The 22,370-nt window shown below is 51.9% G+C and overlaps 2 protein-coding genes across 3 annotated transcripts in view; both read right to left on the bottom strand.

The window, feature by feature from the left end:
- The window catches only part of LOC137333390 (WD repeat-containing protein 88-like), a 33,366-nt gene extending 15,657 nt beyond the window's left edge, over window positions 1–17,709 (bottom strand). The window contains exons 1-7 of the mRNA XM_067997531.1: window positions 17,299–17,709; window positions 12,069–12,179; window positions 9,705–9,790; window positions 7,239–7,302; window positions 5,743–5,881; window positions 3,562–3,691; window positions 1,789–1,970 (exon numbers count right to left, since the gene is read on the bottom strand). Coding sequence (XP_067853632.1) covers window positions 1,789–1,970; window positions 3,562–3,691; window positions 5,743–5,881; window positions 7,239–7,302; window positions 9,705–9,790; window positions 12,069–12,179; window positions 17,299–17,436 — 850 coding nt within the window. The 5' untranslated portion in view covers window positions 17,437–17,709. The remainder of the gene's footprint in view (window positions 1–1,788; window positions 1,971–3,561; window positions 3,692–5,742; window positions 5,882–7,238; window positions 7,303–9,704; window positions 9,791–12,068; window positions 12,180–17,298) is intronic.
- An 848-nt stretch (window positions 17,710–18,557) lies between these two features.
- gpatch1 (G patch domain containing 1) overlaps window positions 18,558–22,370 on the bottom strand; it is a 42,528-nt gene continuing 38,715 nt past the window's right edge. For both annotated transcript variants that reach the window (XM_067998208.1, XM_067998207.1), the window contains exon 20: window positions 18,558–19,778. In XM_067998208.1, coding sequence (XP_067854309.1) covers window positions 19,748–19,778 — 31 coding nt within the window. In that variant the 3' untranslated portion in view covers window positions 18,558–19,747. The remainder of the gene's footprint in view (window positions 19,779–22,370) is intronic.

The raw sequence follows: 22,370 nt of genomic DNA on the forward strand, positions 1-22,370 counted from the left end.
TCTGCCCTCAGCAAGATTCAAAATGAAGGACGATTGTTGCTGTCTCTACGGGAAGGGCAGATTCCTTGATTCGTCAAACCCAGCAACAGCTTATTGAAATATTAATACATGCAGATTGACAGAAAGTGTAATACATTCCAACACTGGGCAGAGTAATAGTGTGAGGGTTAGGGTTACATTATAGTAATGGGCAGAGTACTACAGTGCCAGGAGCACATTCTATTATTAGCCAGAGTAATAAGGTTAGGGTTTGGCTTAAATTCCAGTACTAGTCAGAGTAATACAATGTCAGGGGCGCATTTTAGTACTGGGCAGAGTAATTTCACAGGATGCGTGTTGTACAGAGTAGTTTGGGAGTACTGGCTGTGGGTTCGATTGTTCGATCCTGATGCTGAGACACAGCCTGTGGATGAGGAGGAAACCAAATCGAGAGAAAATAGGGCCTGAAATGAAACATGAACAGAGTAATCGAGAGAACTCCACACCATCATCGGCTCAGAAATGAGGTGATGGTCCAGTGGGTTATTGCAACACACAGTGAGGAACAGAGTCACACACAGCAGGTGTCCCCAGCCCAACACACAGTCCGTCTCAGGCAGGTGAACGGCCTCAAGGTCCTGGGCGGGGAAATGGGAGAAATCAGCCAGGGTTCCTGCTCCTGATCACTGTCCAGTGACCCCGGGGTTAGAGAGAGGGGGAATCAGCCAGGGTTCCTGCTCCTGATCATTGTCCAGTGACCCCGGGGTTAGAGAGAGGGGGGAATCAGCCAGGGTTCCTGCTCCTGATCACTGTCCAGTGACCCCCGGGTTAGAGAGAGGGGGAATCAGCCAGGGTTCCTGCTCCTGATCACTGTCCAGTGACCCCGGGGTTAGAGAGAGGGGAAATCAGCCAGGGTTCCTGCTCCTGATCACTGTCCAGTGACCCCGGGGTTAGAGAGAGGGGAAATCAGCCAGGGTTCCTGCTCCTGATCACTGTCCAGTGACCCCTGGGGTTAGAGAGAGGGGGAATCAGCCAGGGTTCCTGCTCCTGATCACTGTCCAGTGACCCCGGGGTTAGAGAGAGGGGAAATCAGCCAGGGTTCCTGCTCCTGATCACTGTCCAGTGACCCCAGGGTTAGAGAGAGGAGGAAATCAGCCAGGGTTCCTGCTCCTGATCACTGTCCAGTGACCACGGGGTTAGAGAGAGGGGGAATCAGCCAGGGTTCCTGCTCCTGATCACTGTCCAGTGACCCCGGGGTTAGAGAGAGGGGGAATCAGCCAGGGTTCCTGCTCCTGATCACTGTCCAGTGACCCCGGGGTTAGAGAGAGGGGGAATCAGCCAGGGTTCCTGCTCCTGATCACTGTCCTGTCCAGTGACCCCTGGGTTAGAGAGAGGGAAATCAGCCAGGGTTCCTGCTCCTGATCACTGTCCAGTGACCCCGGGGTTAGAGAGAGGGGAAATCAGCCAGGGTTCCTGCTCCTGATCACTGTCCAGTGACCCCGGGGTTAGAGAGAGGGGGAATCAGCCAGGGTTCCTGCTCCTGATCACTGTCCAGTGACCCCTGGGTTAGAGAGAGGGGGAATCAGCCTGGGTTCCTGCTCCTGATCACTGTCCAAGGAGACCTGCCAGAATGTGTGCAGTGGGTGGGTTCAGGATCGGGATGGGCTGCGGACCCCCTTGTGTCGGACACACATAGCCGAAACCCTCAGTTGGACGCCGGCCCGTGTCTGTCCGTGGCCCACAGGACACGAAGGGGGGAGCCCAGAGATTAGCTTGTTTTACCGGCTCTGTGCTGTAGCGAGGACTCACCATCCTTGGAGAAGGCGCAGGAACTGATCGACCCCTGGTGACCCTCGGCGAGACTGACCGGCCCTCGGGAGCGGAACTCTCCCACCTGAATGTCCCACAGCAGCAGAGTCTTGTCCCACGAGGCCGTGCAGAGGAAGTGTCCGATCGGACTGAAACAGCAATCTGACACTACGTTCCTGTGGCTGCGGGAGGGGAATGCGGGGGGTGGTGGGGGGGGGGAAAGGGGGGGAATGGGGGTGGGGTATAGGGGGAGGGGGAAATGGGGAAGTGGGGGAAATGGGGGTTAGGGGAGGGAGAATGGGGAGTGGGGGGTGAAGTGGGGGGGTGAAGATTTGTGGGGAGGGGGGGGGGTCAGGGGAGGTTTGGGCAGGAGGACAACAGGATTATATTATTGCTGAGTGTGGGGAGAGGGTCTCCGTTCTTTACGCACTGAGTGATGAGTCTCAGAAACACATTGAGAAGAGGCATTGCTGCACTTTAAACATTCACTCCCTTCACCACCCTAAACATTCACTCCCTTCACCACCGGCGCACCGTGGCTGCAGTGTGCACCATCCACAGGAAGCACTGCAGCAACTCGCCAAGGCTTCTTCAACAGCACCTCCCAAACCCGCGACCTCTACCACCTAGAAGGACAAGAGCAGCAGGTTCATGGGAACAACACCACCTGCACGTTCCCCTCCAAGTCACACACCATCCCGACTTGGAAATATATCGCCGTTCCTTCATCGTCGCTGGGTCAAAATCCTGGAACTCCCTTCCTAACAGCACTGTGGGAGAACCTTCACCACACGGACTGCAGCGGTTCAAGAAGGCGGCTCACCACCACCTTCTCAAGGGCAATTAGGGATGGGCAATAAATGCTCACATCTCGAGAATGAATTATTAAAAACAGAGAGGGGCTGAGTGAGGGAGTGTCACCCTGAGCCTACTTGTCTGAATATCACACAGGCAGTTTCACACCGTGGGAGAGATTCACCAACCACCGCCAGGTCCCACGCTCCCCGCAACCCACCCTGATGGTCTGCACTGGGGGGGCTGAGACCTCGGCCTACTGAGGGCAGATGGACAGGGAGAGCTAAATGGTCCAGAATTACATAGAATTTACAGCACAGAAACAGGCCATTCGGCCCAATGTGTCCGTGCTGGTGTTTATGCTCCACACGAGCCTCCTCCCTCCCTCCCTACTAACCCTATCAGCATATCCTTCTATTCCTTTCCCCCCCAGCTTCCCCTTAAATGTATCTACACTATTCACCTCAACCACTCCTTGTGGGAGCGAGTTCCACATTCTCACTACTCTCTGAGTAAAGAGGTTTCTCCTGAATTCCCGATTGGATTTATTAGTGACTCTCTTATATTTATGACCCCCCCTAGTTCTGGTCTCCCCCTCAAGTGGAAACATCTTCTCTACGTCTACCCTATCGAACCCTTTCACAATCTTAAAGACCTCGATCAGGTCACCCCTCAGCCTTCTCTTTTCTACAGAGAAAAGCCCCAGCCTGTTCAATCTTTCCTGACCGGCATAACCTCTGGTGTCATTCCAGTAAATCTTTTTTGCACCTTCTCCAGTACCTCTCTATCCTTTTTTATAATATGGAGACCAGAACTGTACACAGTTCCCCAAGTGTGGTCTAACCAAGGTTCTATACAAGTTTAACGTAACTTCTCTGCTTTTCAATTCTATCCCTCTAGAAATCAACCCCAGTGCTTGGTTTGCATTTTTTAATGAGTCCCCCTTTTAAAAGTTCTTATTAAAATTCGTCCTCCTACTTCTTTAACGTCATGGTCGTTCTCTGCGCCACCGTGTCCCAGATTCGGGCGGTCCTGTCGCAGGACACAGAAGCCACATGTTGGCCGTTTGGATCGAAGCAGCAGCTCATCACTGTGCTGCGGTGCTGGTCTGGGGGGAACCGGGGAAGAAACGATTAGAAGCGTCGCTCGGTGAACTTTGAACCCACGATAAAGCTCGCTCCAGTCTCACTCAGGGGGTTGGCACACGAGAGGTAGAGTCGCGGGGGGTGGGGGGCGTACGGGACCGGGAAAGGGACCAGAATCAGGAGAGAAAGAGGGAGAGGGATCGGTAGAGGGACCGGGAGAGGGAGAGGGACCGGGAAAGGGACCAGAATCGGGAGAGAAAGAGGGAGAGGGATTGGGAGAGGGACCGGGAGAGGGACCGGGAGAGGAAAGGGGAGAGGGACCGCGAGAGGGAAGGGGAACAGACTGTTTAGATTGAACCACTTCATACAGTGGGCAGGGAATATGGGCGACAGATGGAACGGGGAGGGAGATAGTGTCAGCAGATTGAAGAGCGAGCTGGATAGATATTTGACGGAGAAAAGCGTTGAGGGGAATGAGAGTTATGCACAGGATGGGATTGAGGGAAACGACATACATATAGCATGGGATTGAAGGGGATGAGAGATACCGGCAGGAGGGTCGGTAACCAGAGGACACAGATTTAAGGTAATTGGCAAAAGAGCCAGAGGGGGAGATGAGGAGAATGTTTTTACGCAGCGAGTTGTTCTGATCTGGAATGCACTGCCTGAAAGGGTGGTGGAAGCAGATTCAATAATAACTTTCAAAAGGGAATTGGATGAATACTTAAAGGGATAAAAGTTACAGGGATATGGGGAAAGAGCAGTGGGAGTGGGACTAATGGGATAGCTGGCACAGACTTCCACCGCCCTTTCAGGCAGCGCATTCCAGATCACAACAACTCGCTGCATAAAAACATTCTCCTCATCTCCCCTCTGGTTCTTTTGCCAATTATTTTAAATCTGTGTCCTCTGGTCACTGGATCATCCCAGGGAATCTCTCTGCACCTCTCCATGGCCTTGACATTCTCCCTGCAGTAAGAGGGACAAAACTGGACACAATGGGGTGAAATCGGTCGTGGGCAGAAGCACACAACGGGCGATAGTGAATAGGCCGCCCGTTCTACAACCTCCCCTCTCCTCCCCTCCCCCCTCCCCGCACTCCTCCTGTCTCCCTCTCTCCTCCCATCCCCCTTTCCCCTCCCCCGCTCTCCTCCCATCCCCCTTTCCCCTCCCCCGCTCTCCTCCCTCCTCCTCTCCCCTCCCCCACTCTCCTCCCCTCCCCCTCTCCCCTCCCCTCCCACTCTCTCTCCTTCCCTCCCCCTCTCTCTCCTTCCCGTCCCACCCCTCCACCTCTCCCCTCCCCCTCTCTCCTCCCTTCCCCCTCCCCTTCACGCCCCTCCCCCTCTCTTCCCCTTCACGCCCCTCCCCCTCTCTTCCCCTTCCCACCCCTCCCCCTCTCCCCCTTCCCACCCCTCCCCCTCTCCCCCCCTTCCCCTCTCCCCTCCCCTCCCATCCCCCTCTCCCTCACCCCTCCCCTCCCCCTCTCGTCGCCCTCTCTCCTCCCCTCCCCCTCTCCTCCCCTTCCCTCCCCTCCCGTCCCCCTCTCCCTCCCCTCCCCCAACCTTCCCCTCTCTGCCTCCCCCACTCCCCTCCCCCAACCTTCCCCTCTCTCCTCCTGTCCCCCTCTCCCCTCCCCTCTCCCTCTCTCTCCCTCCCCCAACCTTCTCCTCCTGTCCCCCTCTCCTGTCCCCCTCTCCCCTCCCCTAACCTTCCCCTCTCCCCCTCCCTCCCCTCCCCCAACCTTCCCCTCTCTCCTCCCCTCCCCTTCCTCCTCTCCCTTCTCCTCTCATCCCTCCACTCCCTTCCCCCTGGCTCCCCTCCCTCCATCTCTTCCCTCCCTCCATCTCTCCCCTCCCTCCCCCATCTGTCTCCCCTCTCTCCATCTCTCCCCTCCCTCCCCCGCCCCCTCCCTCCTCTCCCCTCCCTCTCTACCCCTCCTCCTCCCTCCCTACCCCTCCCTCCCCTTCCCCCTCCCTACCCCTCCCTCCCCTTCCCCCTCCCTACCCCTCCCTCCCCTTCCCCCTCCCTACCTCTCCCCTCGCCCTCCAAAGAATAACAGTGATCATCTCCTTACCTTTCAGACTTGCCACCGAATCCCCGGTCTCCGCTGCGTAGATGTAAACTCCATTGTCTATGTCGCTCCCACACACGACAAACTTCCCATCGAAGGAGACATCGCAGCAGGTCAGGGGTCGTCGGTGAACAACAGACCACTGAGGGGAGAAAGAGAAACAGGTCAAAGAATCATAGAATCACACAGCACAGAAGGAGGCCACTCGGCCCATCGTGCCTGTGCCGGCTCTTTGAAAGAGTTATCCAATTAGTCCCACTTCTCCTTTTCAAGTATTTATCCAATTCCTTTTTGAAAGTTATTATTGAATCTGCTTCCACCGCCCTTTCAGGCAGCGCGTTCCAGATCATCACAACTCGCTGCGTAAAATCATTTCTCCTCATCTCCCCTCTGGTTCTTTTGCCAATTATTTTAAATCTGTGTCCTCTGGTCACTGGATCATCCCAGGGAATCTCTCTGCACCTCTCCATGGCCACTCACGTACAGGAAGTTGGGCAGGAAATGTGCGTCTATGCAGGATTTAAATAATTTATAGATTATAATAAATGAACTAAAATGATGCATAAATTGTTATTGTATGATTAACTGAGACTTTTTTCTGTTCCTAAAGTTGTGGATCACTGACACACTACACAGACTCATTCACACTCACACACAGATACACTCATTCACACTCACACACAGATACACTCATTCACACTCACACACAGATACTCTCATTCACACTCACACACAGATACACTCATTCACACTCACACACAGATACTCTCATTCACACTCACACACAGATACTCTCATTCACACTCACACACAGATACTCTCATTCACACACACACACACACACACACACAGATACTCTCATTCACACACACACACAGATACTCTCATTCACACACACACACAGATACTCTCATTCACACTCACACACAGATACACTCATTCACACACACACACAGATACTCTCATTCACACACACACACAGATAAACTCATTCACACTCACACACAGATACACTCATTCACACACACACACACACACACACAGATACTCTCATTCACACACACACACAGATAAACTCATTCACACTCACACACAGATACACTCATTCACACACACACACAGATACTCTCATTCACACACACACACAGATAAACTCATTCACACTCACACACAGATACTCTCATTCACACACACACACAGATACTCTCATTCACACTCACACACAGATACACTCATTCACACACACACACAGATACTCTCATTCACACACACACACAGATACTCTCATTCACACACACACACAGATAAACTCATTCACACTCACACACAGATACACTCATTCACACTCACACACAGATACACTCAATCACACTCACACACAGATACTCTCATTCACACTCACACACAGATACACACACTCATTCAGACACATACACATATTCACACTCACTCTTGACTGACAGGGACGTCATAGTATCGAGTTCTGAATAAACGCCTACCAGAACCTTTCCGGTTTCCATGTCCCAGGCCTTCAATGCTTTGTCCCATGACGAGGTGAAGAGTCTGTGGTTTCAAACACAGAAACAGGGTGAGACTGAGTTACAGACTACAAGCCGATTAAACCAACTCCCGTACAAATTCTGCAATGACATCGTGTTATAGAGGAATAGCAGGTCACACAGTCAACATAGTACTGCAGCATTCACTGCCTCGTGTGTAATAATTGGCTCCTCCTTCACGTTGCACTTACTGATCCATAGTATTATCCACAATCATTAATGAAGTGATGAAGCCGGCCAGGAGAGCATTGGAACAGTCGAGTCTGGAGGTAACGAAGGCATGGATGAGGGTTTCAGCAGCTGATGAGCTGAGGCAGGGGCGGAAATGGTTGATGTTACTGAGACGGAAGTAGGTGGTCTTGGTGATGGAGCGGATATGTGGTCGGAAGCTCATCTCAGGGTCAAATAGGACGCCAAGGTTACGAACAGTCTGGTTCAGCCTCAGACAGTGGCCAGGGAGAGGGATGGAGTCGGTGACAAGGGAACGGAGTCTGTGGCGGGGACCAAAGACAATGGCTTCAGTCTTCCCAATATTTAGTTGGAGGAAATTTCAGCTCATCCAGTCGGACAAGCAATGTGACAAATGAGAGACAGTGGAGGGGTTGAGGGAGGTGGTGGTGAGGTAGAGCTGGGTGTCGTCAGTGTACATGTGGAATCTGACGTGTTTTCGGATGATGTCGTCGAGGGGCAGCCTGTTGATGAGAAATAGGAGGGGGCCAAGGATAGATCCTTGGGGGATTCCAGAGGTAACGGTGCGGGAGCGGGAAGAGAAGCCATTGCAGGTGATTCTCTGGCTACGACTGGATAGATAAGAATGGAAACAGATGAACGTAGTCCCACCCAACTGGACAGCGGAGGAGAGGCATTAGAGGAGGATGGTGTGGTCAACCGTGTCAAAGGCTGCAGACAGGTGGAGAAGGATGAGGAGGGATAGTTTACCACGGTCACAGTCACATAGGATGTCATTTGTGACTTTGATAAGGGCCGTTACAGTACTGTGGCAGGGATGGAAACCTGATTGGAGGGATTCAAACATGGAGTTATGGGAAAGATGGGCACGGATTTGGGAGGCGACAACACGTTCAAGGACTTTGGAGAGGAAAGGGAGGTTGGAGATGGGGCGGTAGTTTACAAGGACAGAGGGGTTAAGGGTGGGTTTTTTGAGGAGGGGGCAATGACACCAGATTTGAAGGGGAGGGGGACAGTACCTGAGGAGAGGGAACCATTAACAATATCAGCTAACATGGGGGCCATCACACACATACACACGCATATACATATACACACATGCATATACATATACATATACACACACATACACACACACACATATACACACACTTCATGCAATTCCATGTTGTAACATTCTGGTTAGTTTTGGAGATCATGCCAGATCCCTGAATATCTCGGTACATTCCCTGAATAAGGGTGAGAGATCGTAATATCATAGAATCATAGAATGATACAGCACAGTAGGAGGCCATTCAGCCCATCGTGCCTGTGCCGGCTCTTTGAAAGAGCTATCCAATTAGTCCCACTCCCCGGCTCTTTCCCTGTAACCCTGTAAATTTCTCCTTTTCAAGTATTTCTCCAATTCCATTTTGAAAGTTATTATTGAATCTGCTTCCACCGCCCTTTCAGGCAGCGCATTCCACATCATAACTCGCTGGGTAAAAAAATGTTTCATGTCCCTTTTACCAATCACCGTAAATCTGTGTCCTCTGGTTACCGACCCTTCTACCACTGGAAACAGTTTCTCCTTATTTACTCTATCAAAACCCCTCATGATTTTGAACACCTCTACCAAATCTCCCCTTAACCTTCTCTGCTCTAAGGAGAACAATCCCAGCTTCTCCAGTCTCTCCACATAACTGAAGTCCCTCATCCCTGGAACCATCCTAGTAAATCTCCTCTGCACCCTCTCCAATGCCTTGACATCCTTCCTAAAGTGCGGGGCCCAGAATTGCACACAATGCTCCAGCTGAGGCCTGACCAGTGTTTTATAAAGGTTTAGTGTATCTAATGAGAGTGTTGCTAGGAGGTGTGAGAGGTGCAGGGTTAACGCTGATTCGCCCTTTAAGTTCCTGTGCTGGAGAGGAGCTGCCTCAGTTATAAACCAGCACACTGTGAGCCTAATAAATCCTAACGTGCAGTGCAATTCATTCAAATCTTAGAATTAAATCATCGATTGCGTCCCAGCTTCTCCCTCGCTCTCGTTCTCCCTCGCTCTCGTTCTCCCTCGCTCTCGTTCTCCCTCGCTCTCGTTCTCCCTCGCTCTCGTTCTCCCTCGCTCTCGTTCTCCCTCGCTCTCGTTCTCCCTCGCTCTCGTTCTCCCTCGCTCTCGTTCTCTGCCGGGAGGCTTTACTTGGCCAGAGGTTTTAAAATCCGCAGCAGTTGAAAGGTCACCTTTGGTTGTCAGGACTCGCGCAGCATTCAGTGAGTGGGGCGGAGTGGAGTCCAAACACAGAGATAGAGGTTCCACTCGACAAATCCTGGCGGGGAGCAAACAAGAAAAGGAAGCTGAGTCAAACAGAGAAAAATAAAGTAAATACTTTCATCCCATTGGTCTCTGCCATCCCCTTTTGTCCTTACGCCCCCATGACCTGGGTGCTGCCCAGTGAGCCCTGCTGGAAAAGTGCCTGAGGGCAGGATCTGGCTCAGCTGTGAAGCCCCTTCCAGTGGAACAGCTGGCTGACACTCACTGTCCAGAATCAGACCTGAAGAATGGCCTCTTGAGTGAGATGGCGGTGAGTGTCTGGGAATCAAGTAACTTGTACCCCAACTTTAACCAGCTCTTCCAGGAGAAGAGAGGAGGAGAAAGAAAGAAAAGAAAGAAAGAGAGAGAGAGAGAGAGAGAGGGGCTCGGGCCACAATCTTCCAATCCTCCTTCGATATGGGGGCGGTGCCAGAGGCCTGGAGGATTGCAAATGTTACACCCCTGTTCAAAAAGGGGAGAGGGATAAACCCGGCAATTACAGGCCAGTCAGCCTAACGTCGGTGGTGGGGAAACTTTTAGACACAATAATCCGGGTCAAAATTAGTTGGCACTTGGAAAGGTCTGGGCTAATAAATAAAAGTCAGCACAGATTTGTTAAAGGAAAATCGAGTTTGACAAACTTGATTGCGTTCTTTGATGAAGTAAAGGAGAAGGTTCATGAGGGGAGTGTAATGTTGTGTAAATGGACTTTCCAAAGGCATTTGATAAAGTGCTACATAATAGACTTGTTAGAAAAATTAAAGCCCATGGGATTAAAGGGGCAGAGTGGATATGAAATTGGCCAAGGAACAGAAAGCAGAGAGTAGTGGTGAACGGTTGTTTTTCAGACTGGAGGGAAGTATACAGTGGTGTCCCCCAGGGGTCAGTATTAGGACCACTGCTCTTTTTGATATATATCAATGACCTGGACTTGGGTATAGAGGGTATAATTTCAAAGTTTTCAGATGACACGAAACTCGGAAATGTAGTAAACAATGTGGAGGATAGTAACAGACTTCAGGAGGACAGAGACAGACTGGTGAAATGGGCAGACACCTGGCAGATGAAATTTAATGCAGAGAAGTGTGAAGTGATTCATTTTGCTGGAAGAATGAGGAGAGGCAAAATAAACTAAATGGTACAATTTTAAAGGGGGTGCAGGAACAGAGAGACCTGGGGGTGTACGTACACAAATCTTTGAAGGTGGCAGGACAAGTTAAGAAGGCTGTTTAATACGGGATCCTGGGCTTTATTAATAGAGGCACAGAGTACAAAAGCAAGGAAGTTATGCTAAACCTTTATAAAACACTGGTTCGGCCTCAGCTGGAATATTGTGTTCAATTCTGGGCACCACACTTTAGGAAGGATGTCAAGGCCTTAGAGAGGGTGCAGAAGAGATTTATTACAATGGTTCCAGAATGAGGGACATAAACATATGAAATAGGAACAGGAGAAGGCCATACAACCCCTCGAGCCTGCTCCGTCATTCAATCAGATCATGGTTGATCTTTGGTCTCAATTTCAGTTGTGTGAAGAGACTGGAGAAGCTGGGATTGTTCTCCTTAGAACAGAGAAGGTTAAGAGGAGATTTGATCGAGGTGTTCAAAATCATGAACGGTTTTGACAGAACAAATAAGGAGAAACTGCTTCCAATGGCAGGAGGGTCAGTAACCAGGGGACACAGATTTAAGATGATCGGCAAAAGAGCCAGAGGGGAGATGAGGAAACATTTTTTTATGCAGCGAGTTGTGATGATCTGGAATGCGCTGCCTGAAAGGGCGGTGGAAGCAGATTCAATAATAACTTTCAGAAAGGAATTGGATAAATACTTGAAGGGAAAAAAAATTACAGGACTATGGGGAAAGAGCAGGGGAATGGGAATAATTGGATAGCTCTTTCAAAGAGCCGGCACAGGCACGATGGGCTGAATGGCCTCCTCCTGTGCTGTACCCACTATGATACTGTGATACTATGAACTTGCATTTCTACAGCGCCTTTCACTACCTCAGAAAGTCCCAAAGCACTTTACAACCAATGAAGTACTTTTGAGGTGTAGTCACTGTTGTAATGCAGGAAACGCGGCAGCCAATTTATGCAAAGCAAGATCCCACAAACAGCAATGTGATAATGACCAGATAATCTGTTTTTAGTGATGTTGGTTGAGGGAGGAATATTGTCCAGGACACTGGGGAGAACTCCCCTGCTCTTTTTTGAATAGTGGCCGTGGGATCTTTTACATCCACTTGAGAGGCAGACGGGGCCTCGGTTTAACGTCTCATCTGAGAGTATCTCACCCAGAGTTTAGCTGTTTCATCAAATGAACAGGTGAGAAATCTGGTGTCATCAAAACAAAACCGGCAGCAGCTGACGCTATTGGTGTGGCCCGATATAACACGGAATGGGATCTGCACAGGGATACAAAGAGATGTATTAACAAACATATCATTACCCGTCCCACACTGACCCATTACCCGTCCCACACTGACCCATTACCCGTCCCACACACTGACCCATTACCCATCCCACTCACTGACCCATTACCCGTCCCACACTGACCCATTACCCCGTCCCACACACTGACCCATTAACCGTCCCACACACTGACCCATTACCCCGTCCCACACACTGACCCATTACCCCGTCCCACACACTGACCCATTATCCCGTCCCACACACTGACCCATTATCCCGTCCCACACACTGACCCATTACCCTGTCCCACACACTGACCCATTATCCCATTATCCCGTCCCACACACACAGACCCATTATCCTGTCCCACACACTGACCCATTATCCTGTCCCACACACACTGACCCATTATCCTGTCCCACACACTGACCCATTATCCTGTCCCACACACACTGACCCATTATCCTGTCCCACACACTGACCCATTACCCGTCCCACACACTGACCCATTACCCCGTCCCACACACTGACCCATTATCCCGTCCCACACACTGACCCATTATCCCGTCCCACACACTGACCCATTACCCTGTCCCACACACTGACCCATTATCCCATTATCCCGTCCCACACACACTGACCCATTACCCGTCCCACACACTGACCCATTACCCCGTCCCACACACTGACCCATTACCCCGTCCCACACACTGACCCATTACCCCGTCCCACACACTGACCCATTACCCCGTCCCACACACTGACCCATTATCCCGTCCCACACACTGACCCATTACCCTGTCCCACACACTGACCCATTATCCCATTATCCCGTCCCACACACACAGACCCATTATCCTGTCCCACACACACTGACCCATTATCCTGTCCCACACACTGACCCATTATCCCGTCCCACACACACTGACCCATTATCCTGTCCCACACACTGACCCATAACCCAGTCCCACACACACTGACCCATTATCCTGTCCCACACACTGACCCATTATCCCGTCCCACACACACTGACCCATAACCCAGTCCCACACACTGACCCATAACCCAGTCCCACACACACTGACCCATTATCCTGTCCCACACACACTGACCCATTATCCCGTCCCACACACACTGACCCATTATCCTGTCCCACACACTGACCCATAACCCAGTCCCACACACACTGACCCATTATCCTGTCCCACACACACTGACCCATTATCCTGTCCCACACACACTGACCCATTATCCTGTCCCACACACTGACCCATTATCCCGTCCCACACACACTGACCCATAACCCAGTCCCACACACTGACCCATAACCCAGTCCCACACACACTGACCCATTATCCTGTCCCACACACACTGACCCATTATCCTGTCCCACACACTGACCCATTACCCAGTCCCACACACTGACCCATTACCCAGTCCCACAAACTGACCCATTACCCAGTCCCACACACACAGATACCCAACATACACACAAACACACTCAACACACACACCTAACACACACACACAATACACATACACACACCCATTCAACAGAAACATACAGACAAACCAAACACACACACCCAACACACACACACACAAGAACACACCCAATATACACAGACCCAACACACACACTCACACACACCCCCAACAAATACACACACGCACTCAACCAACACATACACTCCCAACACACACCCACACACACAACACACAGACAGCAAACACACAACACACACACACCAACACACACAACTCACGCACACCAAACACACACATACACACCCCCCTCAACACACACAACTAACAGACAGACACACACCAACACATACTAGCACACACAGGGCAGTGATCTGCTATTTCGCCTCTCTCATCCACGAGTAATGAGGCCAACCATAGGGGAATCCAGAACAAAGGGGAATAACCTTACTGTTAGGTCTCAGTTGGAGTATTGTGTTCAATTCTGGGCACCACACTTTAGGAAGGATGTCAAGGCCTCAGAGAGGGTGCAGAAGAGATTTACTAGAATGGTACCAGGATGAGGGACTTCAGTTATGTGGAGACACTGGAGAAGCTGGGATTGTTCTCCTTAGAGCAGAGAAGGTTAAAGGGAGGTTTGATAGAGATGTTCAGATCATGAACGGTTTGGACAGAGTAAATAAGGGTGGGTAACCAGAGGACACAGATTTAAGGTGATCGGCAAAAGAGCTAGAGGCGACATGAGGAAACATTTTTTACTCAGCAAGTTGTAATGATCTGGAATGCACTGCCTGAAAGGCATTGGAGTCAATAGTAACTTTCAAAAGTGAATTGGATAAATACTTGAAGGGGAAAAATTTTCAGGCCTATGTGGAAAGGGCAGGAGAATGGGACAAATTGGATAGCTCTTTAGCTCTTTCAAAGAGCCGACACAGGCATGATGGGCCGAATGGCCTCTTTCTGTGTTGTATAATTCTATGAAACTGTTGTCCCAGCTGCAACCTGCTGACTCGACACTGGCTACAGATTAAATCTGAGACCTGGTGTGTACAGAAAGTCCTGTGCAGGAACTGCACTTGTTGCTGTGATTGAGTGGGGAACAGTTTGCACTGTGCCGGCCCCTCTGTCAACACTCCCTGTTTACTCTTGGCAACTGAGTCACAATCAGGCACCATCCCCTTGATTTAAGGCCAACTATAGGCCAGTCAGTTTAACCTCAGTGGTGGGGAAACATTTAGAAACAATAATCCGGGACAGAATTAACAGTCACTTGGATGAGTGTGGATTGATTAGGGAAAGCCAGCATGGATTTGTTAAAGGCAAATCGTGTTTAACTAATCTGATTGAGTTTTTTGATGAGGTAACAGAGAGGGTAGATGAGGGCAATGCAGTTGATGTGGTGTATATGGACTTTCAAAAGACCTTTGATAAAGTGCCGCACAGTAGGCTTATCATCAAGATTGCGGCCCATGGAATAAAGGGAACAGTAGCAACATGGATACAGAATTGGCTAAGGGAAACAGAGACTAGTGGTGAATGGTTGTTTTTCGGACTGGAGGGAGGTGTACAGTGGTGTTCCCCAGGGGTCAGTGCTGGGACCACTGCTTTTCTTGATATATATTAACAACTTGGACTTGGGTGTACAGGGCACAATTTCAAAATTTGCAGATGACACAAAACTTGGAAGGGTAGTGAGGAGGATAGTGATAGACTTCAAGAGGATATAGACAGGCTGGTGGAATGGGCGGACACATGGCAGATGAAATTTAACGCAGATAAATGCAAAGTGATACATTTCAGTAGGAAGAACGAGGAGAGGCAATATAAACTAGAGGGCACAATTCTAAAAGGAGTACAGGAACAGAGAGATCTGGGGGTATATGTGCACAAATCATTGAAGGTGGCAGGACAGGTTGAGAAAGCGGTTAAAAAAGCATACGGGATCCTGGGCTTTATAAATAGAGGCACAGAGTACAAAAACAAGGAAGTCATGATGAACCTTTATAAAACACTGGTTCGGCCACAACTGGAGTATTGTGTCCAGTTCTGGGCACCGCACTTTAGGAACGATGTGAAGGCCTTAGAGAAGGTGCAGAAGAGATTTACTAGAATGATTCCAGGGATGAGGGACTTTAGTTACGTGGATAAACTGGAGAAGCTGGGGTTGTTCTCCTTGGAACAGAGACGGTTGTGAGGAGATTTGATAGAGGTGTTCAAAATCATGAAGGGTCTAGACAGAGTAGATGGAGAGAAACTGCTCCCATTGGTGGAAGGGTCAAATGCCAGAGGACATAGATTTAAGGTGATTGGCAAAAGAAAGGTGACATGAGGAAAAACTTTTTTACACAGCAAGTGGTTAGGATCTGGAATGCGCTGCCTGAGGGGGTGGTGGAGGCAGATTCAATCATGGCCTTCAAAAGGGAACTGGATAAGTACTTGAAAGGAAAAAAATTTGCAGGGCTATGGGGATAGGGCGGGGGAGTGGGACTAGCTGGATCACTCTTGCATAGAGCCGGCGCGGACTCGATGGGCCGAATGGCCTCCTTCCGTGCTGTATCCTCTCTATGATTCTATCAAACAGCGGGAACTGTGTGCTGAGAGAGGGGCAGGGTCCCTGTGTGATTGGGAACGGCTGGCTGTATGTAGTATGATGGGGGAGACATTAATTATTTTATTTTCAACAAAGGTGATAAATCAAAAACTGATGTCAAGCCCTGCACCTGTTCATTTGCTCCCTCCCCATGTCTATCATCCCTGCCCGTGACTGAGATTGTTAGATTTTTGTTGGGTAAGGGTATTAAGGGTTTTGGAAGCAAGGCAGGAAGATAGAGTTGAGATACAGGGCTAAGTTATGCCGGGGGTGAGATCCCGGTGGGGTCGGGATGAGGGAGGGATTACTAACTCATGCTGTTACCGTGCTGGTTGGATGTTGTAGCCACCTGTCCCGGGGGGAGGGTAAGGATCCCGGGGCGGGGAGGGGGGGAGGGGGGGGAGGGGGGGAGATGTCGGGGGCAGTGATCCCAGGCGGAGGGGAGGTATGTTGGGGATAGTGAACCCTGGGGGAGGGACCCCGGAGGGGGTATATCGGGGGTTGGGACCCCAGGGGGAGGGACCGCGTGGAGAGGGGGAGCATGTCAGGGATAGTGATCCTGGGGTGAAGGACCCTGGGGGGGGGGGGGGGGTGGACCGGGTGGAGGTGGAGGGACCCCATGGGGGGGTGGAGGATTGGGGGAGGGCGACCCCGGGGGAATGGATGGGGGGGGGGGGAGTGGGGGGTTGGGGAGGGACCCCGGGGGGATGGATGAGGGGGGGGGGATGGACGGGGGGGGACCCCGGGGGGATGGATGGGGGGGGGTTGGGGAGGGACCCCGGGGGAATGGATGGTGGGGGAGGGGGGGGGGGAGTGGGGGGTTGGGGAGGGACCCCGGGGGAATGGATGGTGGGGGGGGGGGGGGAGTGGGGGGTTGGGGAGGGACCCCGGGGGGATGGACGGGACAGGGGGGGGAGTGGGGGGTTGGGGGAGGGACCCCGGGGGGATGGATGAGGGGGGGGGGTTGGGGAGGGACCCCGGGGGGATGGACGGGCCGGGGGGGTTAGTAACCGGTGCCGGCCGGGTGTTGGACCCACCTGTGCCAACCGCTGGTGCTGCCAATCACTCTCTTTGCTGATTTTGGCCTTTTTCTGGTCCTTGGGCACATCCACTACCAGAGGGTCAGTCGGACAGTCCGGCGGGGGGGTGGGGAGGGAGGGGCATTTCAACAGCATGGTGCGGGGTCAGGGGTCGGGGCTGCTCCACCACGGAATTCCTCACACCGACCCTGGCGCTCCCCGGCCTCCGTCTCCGTGGCAACGGCCGGCACGGCGCACGCGCGCAGCTTAAAACCGCCTCCCAAGTCCCCGATTATTAAATCGGTTAAAATTCGGCGATTGAATTCGAATCAAAAGGGGGAGACTCGGACCGGACCGAGACCCGGAGCGCCCGGGCCCGACTCCCAGAGTCTCTGTTGACTGCGGTTGCCATAGTGATAGAACCGAGCACACGCTAAAGATCACGTGGTGCGGGCCGGGGCCTTCCAGGGCGGGGGGGAGGAGCCTCGGGCGGGGGCGGGGCTCCAGGGCCGGGGGCGGGGCCAGGGTCTGTGCTCCACACATTGCCTCCTGAGCCCAGTCCAGGTCCAGAGCCGGAGCCGGAGCCCAGGCTGAGCCCCCACTGCCCACCCCAGGGTGCTGGGGCCACTTGCGCTCTAACACCAACCACTTGCATTTATACAGCGCCTTTAACACAGGAAAGCGGCCCGAGGCGCCTCACAGCAGCGATTATCAAACTAAATTTGACATCAAGCCACACAAGGAGATATTAGGACAGGTGAGCAAAAGCTTGGTCAGAGAGAGAGAGAGAGAGGGGCGGAGAGGTTTAGAGAGGGAATTCCAGAGCTTAGGGTCCAGGCAGCCGAAGGCGACGGCCAATGGCGGAGCGATTAAAATCGGGATGCGCAGGAGGCGAGAATTGGAGGGAAGCAGAGATCTCGGAGGGTTGTGGGGCTGGAGGGGGCTAGAGGTAGGGAGGGGGGCGAGGCCACAGAGGGATTTAAACACGAGCATGAGAATTTTAAAATCGAGGCGTTGGCGGACTGGGAGCCAGTGTAGGTCAGCGAGCACGGGGGTGATGGGTGAACGGGACTTGGTGCGAGTTAGGATACGGGCAGCAGAGTTACAACTACTGCTATGGCTGTGATCAGCTGACTCAGCACAGACTGGGAATCCAACCAGACGTGTTCTCTGTACGGCTGGGACACTAATCGAGACCAACTGGCGCACCCAGAGAAGCTGCTGATATATTTTTGTCACTTCCTCATTTCACAGTAACTTAGTGAAAGACAACAGAACAAGTTTAATTAAAGGTTTTATTATAGTCGACCTTTACAGTAAGAAAACTGTACAAACTTCAGGGGGGGGGCGGGGTGGGGGTTTACATCTGAATTCATTCACGATTTGATTCCGCTGTTCACGTCCATGAGATTAACGGTCTCTGCCAGACCTCGGCAGCTCCATATTAATTTACAGCAGTATGGCAGATACCAGAACAGCACGTTACACTCCGTCTCCAAGAGGGACCTTGACCCCAGGAGCGAGCTCATTCCTGATCCTCCTGGTTTCTCAGCTGTTTCAGAATCCCTCTGGCCCTCTGTCCTCACTTATTTAAACTTCCTCAGTTGCAGAGGCATTTTTTTTGCTGACAATTATGGGAAGGAAGACATTGAAGAGTTGCCTTTATATAGCGCCTGTCACAGTCTCAGGACGTCCCAAAGCACTTTACAGCCAATGAAGTTCTTTTGAAATGTAGTCACTGTTGTAATGTAGGAAACACGGCAGCCAATTTGCACACAGCAAGATCCCACAAACACACCCGTGCTGTCACTCCCCCCTCTCTCCTCCCCCGGCGTGTGTCACTCCAGCAAGAGGCCAGGCCTGCTCTGTCACTGTTCTTGTGAAGTCGTTCCCTGGGAGCCGGGCTGAGAGCCGACCCTGGGGAACCTCTCCTTCCGATCTCGGTGTAGGGAGGGGGCCCGGTCTCCCCTTGGCAGCCGGAGGATGGCAGGAGCTCAGCCTGAGGGAACCGTGCAGCATCAACTGTGAGCTGTACAGAGCCCCACAATGGAGGCCGTTAATCCAGAATTAACCCTGTGAGCGCCACACAGGCACTGTTGCAGCGAAAACAATAAAACTGCAGCAATTTTATTTTACTTTACCTGATGAATTCTTAAGGCAGACGCTTACGCCAGTCCCAGGCGCTTCTACTAATATGACTGACGACCTTCTCAGACTTGGGGTTATAAATGGATCAAAACAATGTACGGGTGAAATCTGGAGAAGGCATTCAGTGGTGAGAGGGTCAGTGAGCTGAGCTTCACTGGGGATACAAGTTCCTGCACTGGTTCCTTTCACAGGGCAGTTACTGACAATTCACAAGAGAAGCCTCCAGCCCAGAAGAGTTGTCAGGATTCAGTGTGAATGTGAGGGGAGTGCAGGTTATCGTCGAGGGTGACTCAGCATCCCGATGGAACGCCATTCCATCTCACCGTCTCGCCAAGGGAAGATTTTTCAACCTATAAACAAGTAAAGCAAACAGGATCAGACATTCCCCTCAGGGATAAACTTCACATCATGCGGAACAACAGGACCACGCTGCTTTAGAATACCGTAAAGGTATGTACGAGATGTTAAGGGGGTGATCTGGGAAGTGTTCAAAGTTATGAAAGGGTTTGAGTAGGTGGAGCATAGGCTCAGGAACGGTACTACAGGAATGTTTACACACAAAGGGTTGGTGGTCAATGGAATCCATTTCTAAGAGAATTAAATAAACACGGAGAGGGGGAAAATATTAAAGGGTCCAGGAACGATCAAGGGAATGGGATTACAGTAGACAGCAGTGGGACAGTACGATGGACAGAATGGCCTCCATCCATTTTTTAAATTTGTTCTCGGATTTATTGCCATCCCGATCTGCCCCTTATCAGAAAATAGTGATTATTTTAGGCCACAAGAGAGGGCATTAAGAGTCAACCGGGTCGTTGGGTGGGGGGGTCTAGGGTCATCTGTGGGGCGTCCGTGGGGCGGGGGGGTTCGCCCGTGTGGGGGAGGGGGGTCTGGCGGTCACCCGTGTTGGGGGGGGGTCCGGGGGTCGCCCGTGTTGGGGGGTGGGGGGTTGGGGGTCGCCCGTGTTGGTGGGAGGTCTGAGGGTCGCCCGTGTTGGGGGGGGGGGCTGGGGGTCGCCCGTGTTGGGGGGGGGGGCTGGGGGTCGCCCGTGTTGGGGGGGGGGCTGGGGGTCGCCCGTGTTGGGGGGGGGCTGGGGGTCGCCCGTGTTGGGGGGGGGGGCTGGGGGTCGCCCGTGTTGGGGGGTGGGGGCTGGGGGTCGCCCGTGTTGGGGGGGGGGGGGGGGCTGGGGGTCGCCCGTGTTGGGGGGGGGGGGGGGGCTGGGGGTCGCCCGTGTTGGGGGGGGGGCTGGGGGTCGCCCGTGTTGGGGGGGGGGGCTGGGGGTCGCCCGTGTTGGGGGGGGGGGGGCTGGGGGTCGCCCGTGTTGGGGGGGGGGGGCTGGGGGTCGCCCGTGTTGGGGGGGGGGGCTGGGGGTCGCCCGTGTTGGGGGGGGGGGGCTGGGGGTCGCCCGTGTTGGGGGGGGGGGGCTGGGGGTCGCCCGTGTTGGGGGGGGGGGGCTGGGGGTCGCCCGTGTTGGGGGGGGTGCTGGGGTTCACCCGTGTAGGGGTGGGGGGGGGGTGCTGGGGGTCGCCCGTGTAGGGGTGGGGGGGGGGGGCTGGGGTTCACCCGTGTAGGGGTGGGGGGGGGTGCTGGGGTTCGCCCGTGTTGGGCGGCGGCCTTTAACACAGGAGCGATTATCAAAAAAAATTAACAGGAGAAATTATAATGGGGAATCAGGAAATGGCACAGACGTTAAACAAATATTTTGTATCTGTCTTCACAGTAAAAGACACAAAAAGCAAACCAGAAATAGTGGGGAACCAAGGGTCTAATGAGAATGAGGAACTTAAAGTAATTAATATCAGTAGAGAAAATGTACTGGAGAAACTAATAGGACTAAAAGCCGACATCCGAGGGTTCTAAAAGAGGTGGCTGCAGAGATAGTGGATACATTGGTTTTGATCTTCCAAAATTCTCTAGACTCTAGAATGGTCCCAGCGGATTGCAAAGTAGCAAATGTAACCCCGCTATTCAAGAATGGAGGGAGAGAGAAAACAGGGAACTACAGGCCAGTTAGCCTGACATCAATCATCGGGAAAATGCTGGAATCCATTATTAAGGAAGTGGTAACAGGGCACTTAGAAAATAATAATATGATTAGGCAGAGTCAACATGGTTTTATGAAAGGGAAATCATTTTTGACAAATTTGTTAGAATTTTTTGAGGATGCAACTAGCAGGGTAGATAAAGGGGAACCAGTGGATGTCGTATATTTGGATTTTCAAAAGGCATTCGATAAGGTGCCATATAAACGGGCTCATGGGATGGGGGTAATATATGATCACGGATTGAGGATTGATTAACGGACAGAAAACAGAGAGTAGGGATAAACGGGTCATTTTCAGGTTGGCAGGCTGTAACTAGTGGGGTGCCACAAGGATCAGTGCTTGGGCCTCAGCTATTTACAATCTATATTAATGATTTAGATGAAGGGACCGAGTGTAATGTATCCAAGTTTGCTGACGATACAAAGCTAGGTGGGAAAGTAAGCTGTGAGGAGGACACAAAGAGTCTGCAAAGGGATATAAACAGGTTAAGTGAGTGGGCAAGAAGATGGCAGATGGAGTATAATGTGGGGAAATGTGAGGTTATTCACTTTGGTGGGAAGAATAGAAAAAGAGAATAATTTTTAAATGGTGAGAAACTATCAAATGTTGGTGTTCTGAGAGAGTTGGGTGTCCTCATACAAGAAACACAGAAAGTTAGCATGCAGGTACAGCAAGCAATTAGGAAGGCAAATGCATGTTGGCCTTTATTGCAAGGGGGTTGGAGTACAAGAGTAAGGAAGTTTTACTACAGTTGTACAGGGCTTTAGTGAGACCACACCTGGAGTGCTGTGTACAGTTTTGGTCTCCTTATTTAAGGAAGGATATACTTGCCTTGGAGGCAACGCAACAAAGGTTCACTAGATTGATTCCTGGGATGAGAGGGTTGTCCTATGAGGA

This window comes from Heptranchias perlo, chromosome 16 (assembly GCF_035084215.1).
Source record: "Heptranchias perlo isolate sHepPer1 chromosome 16, sHepPer1.hap1, whole genome shotgun sequence".
Lineage (NCBI taxonomy): Eukaryota > Metazoa > Chordata > Chondrichthyes > Hexanchiformes > Hexanchidae > Heptranchias > Heptranchias perlo.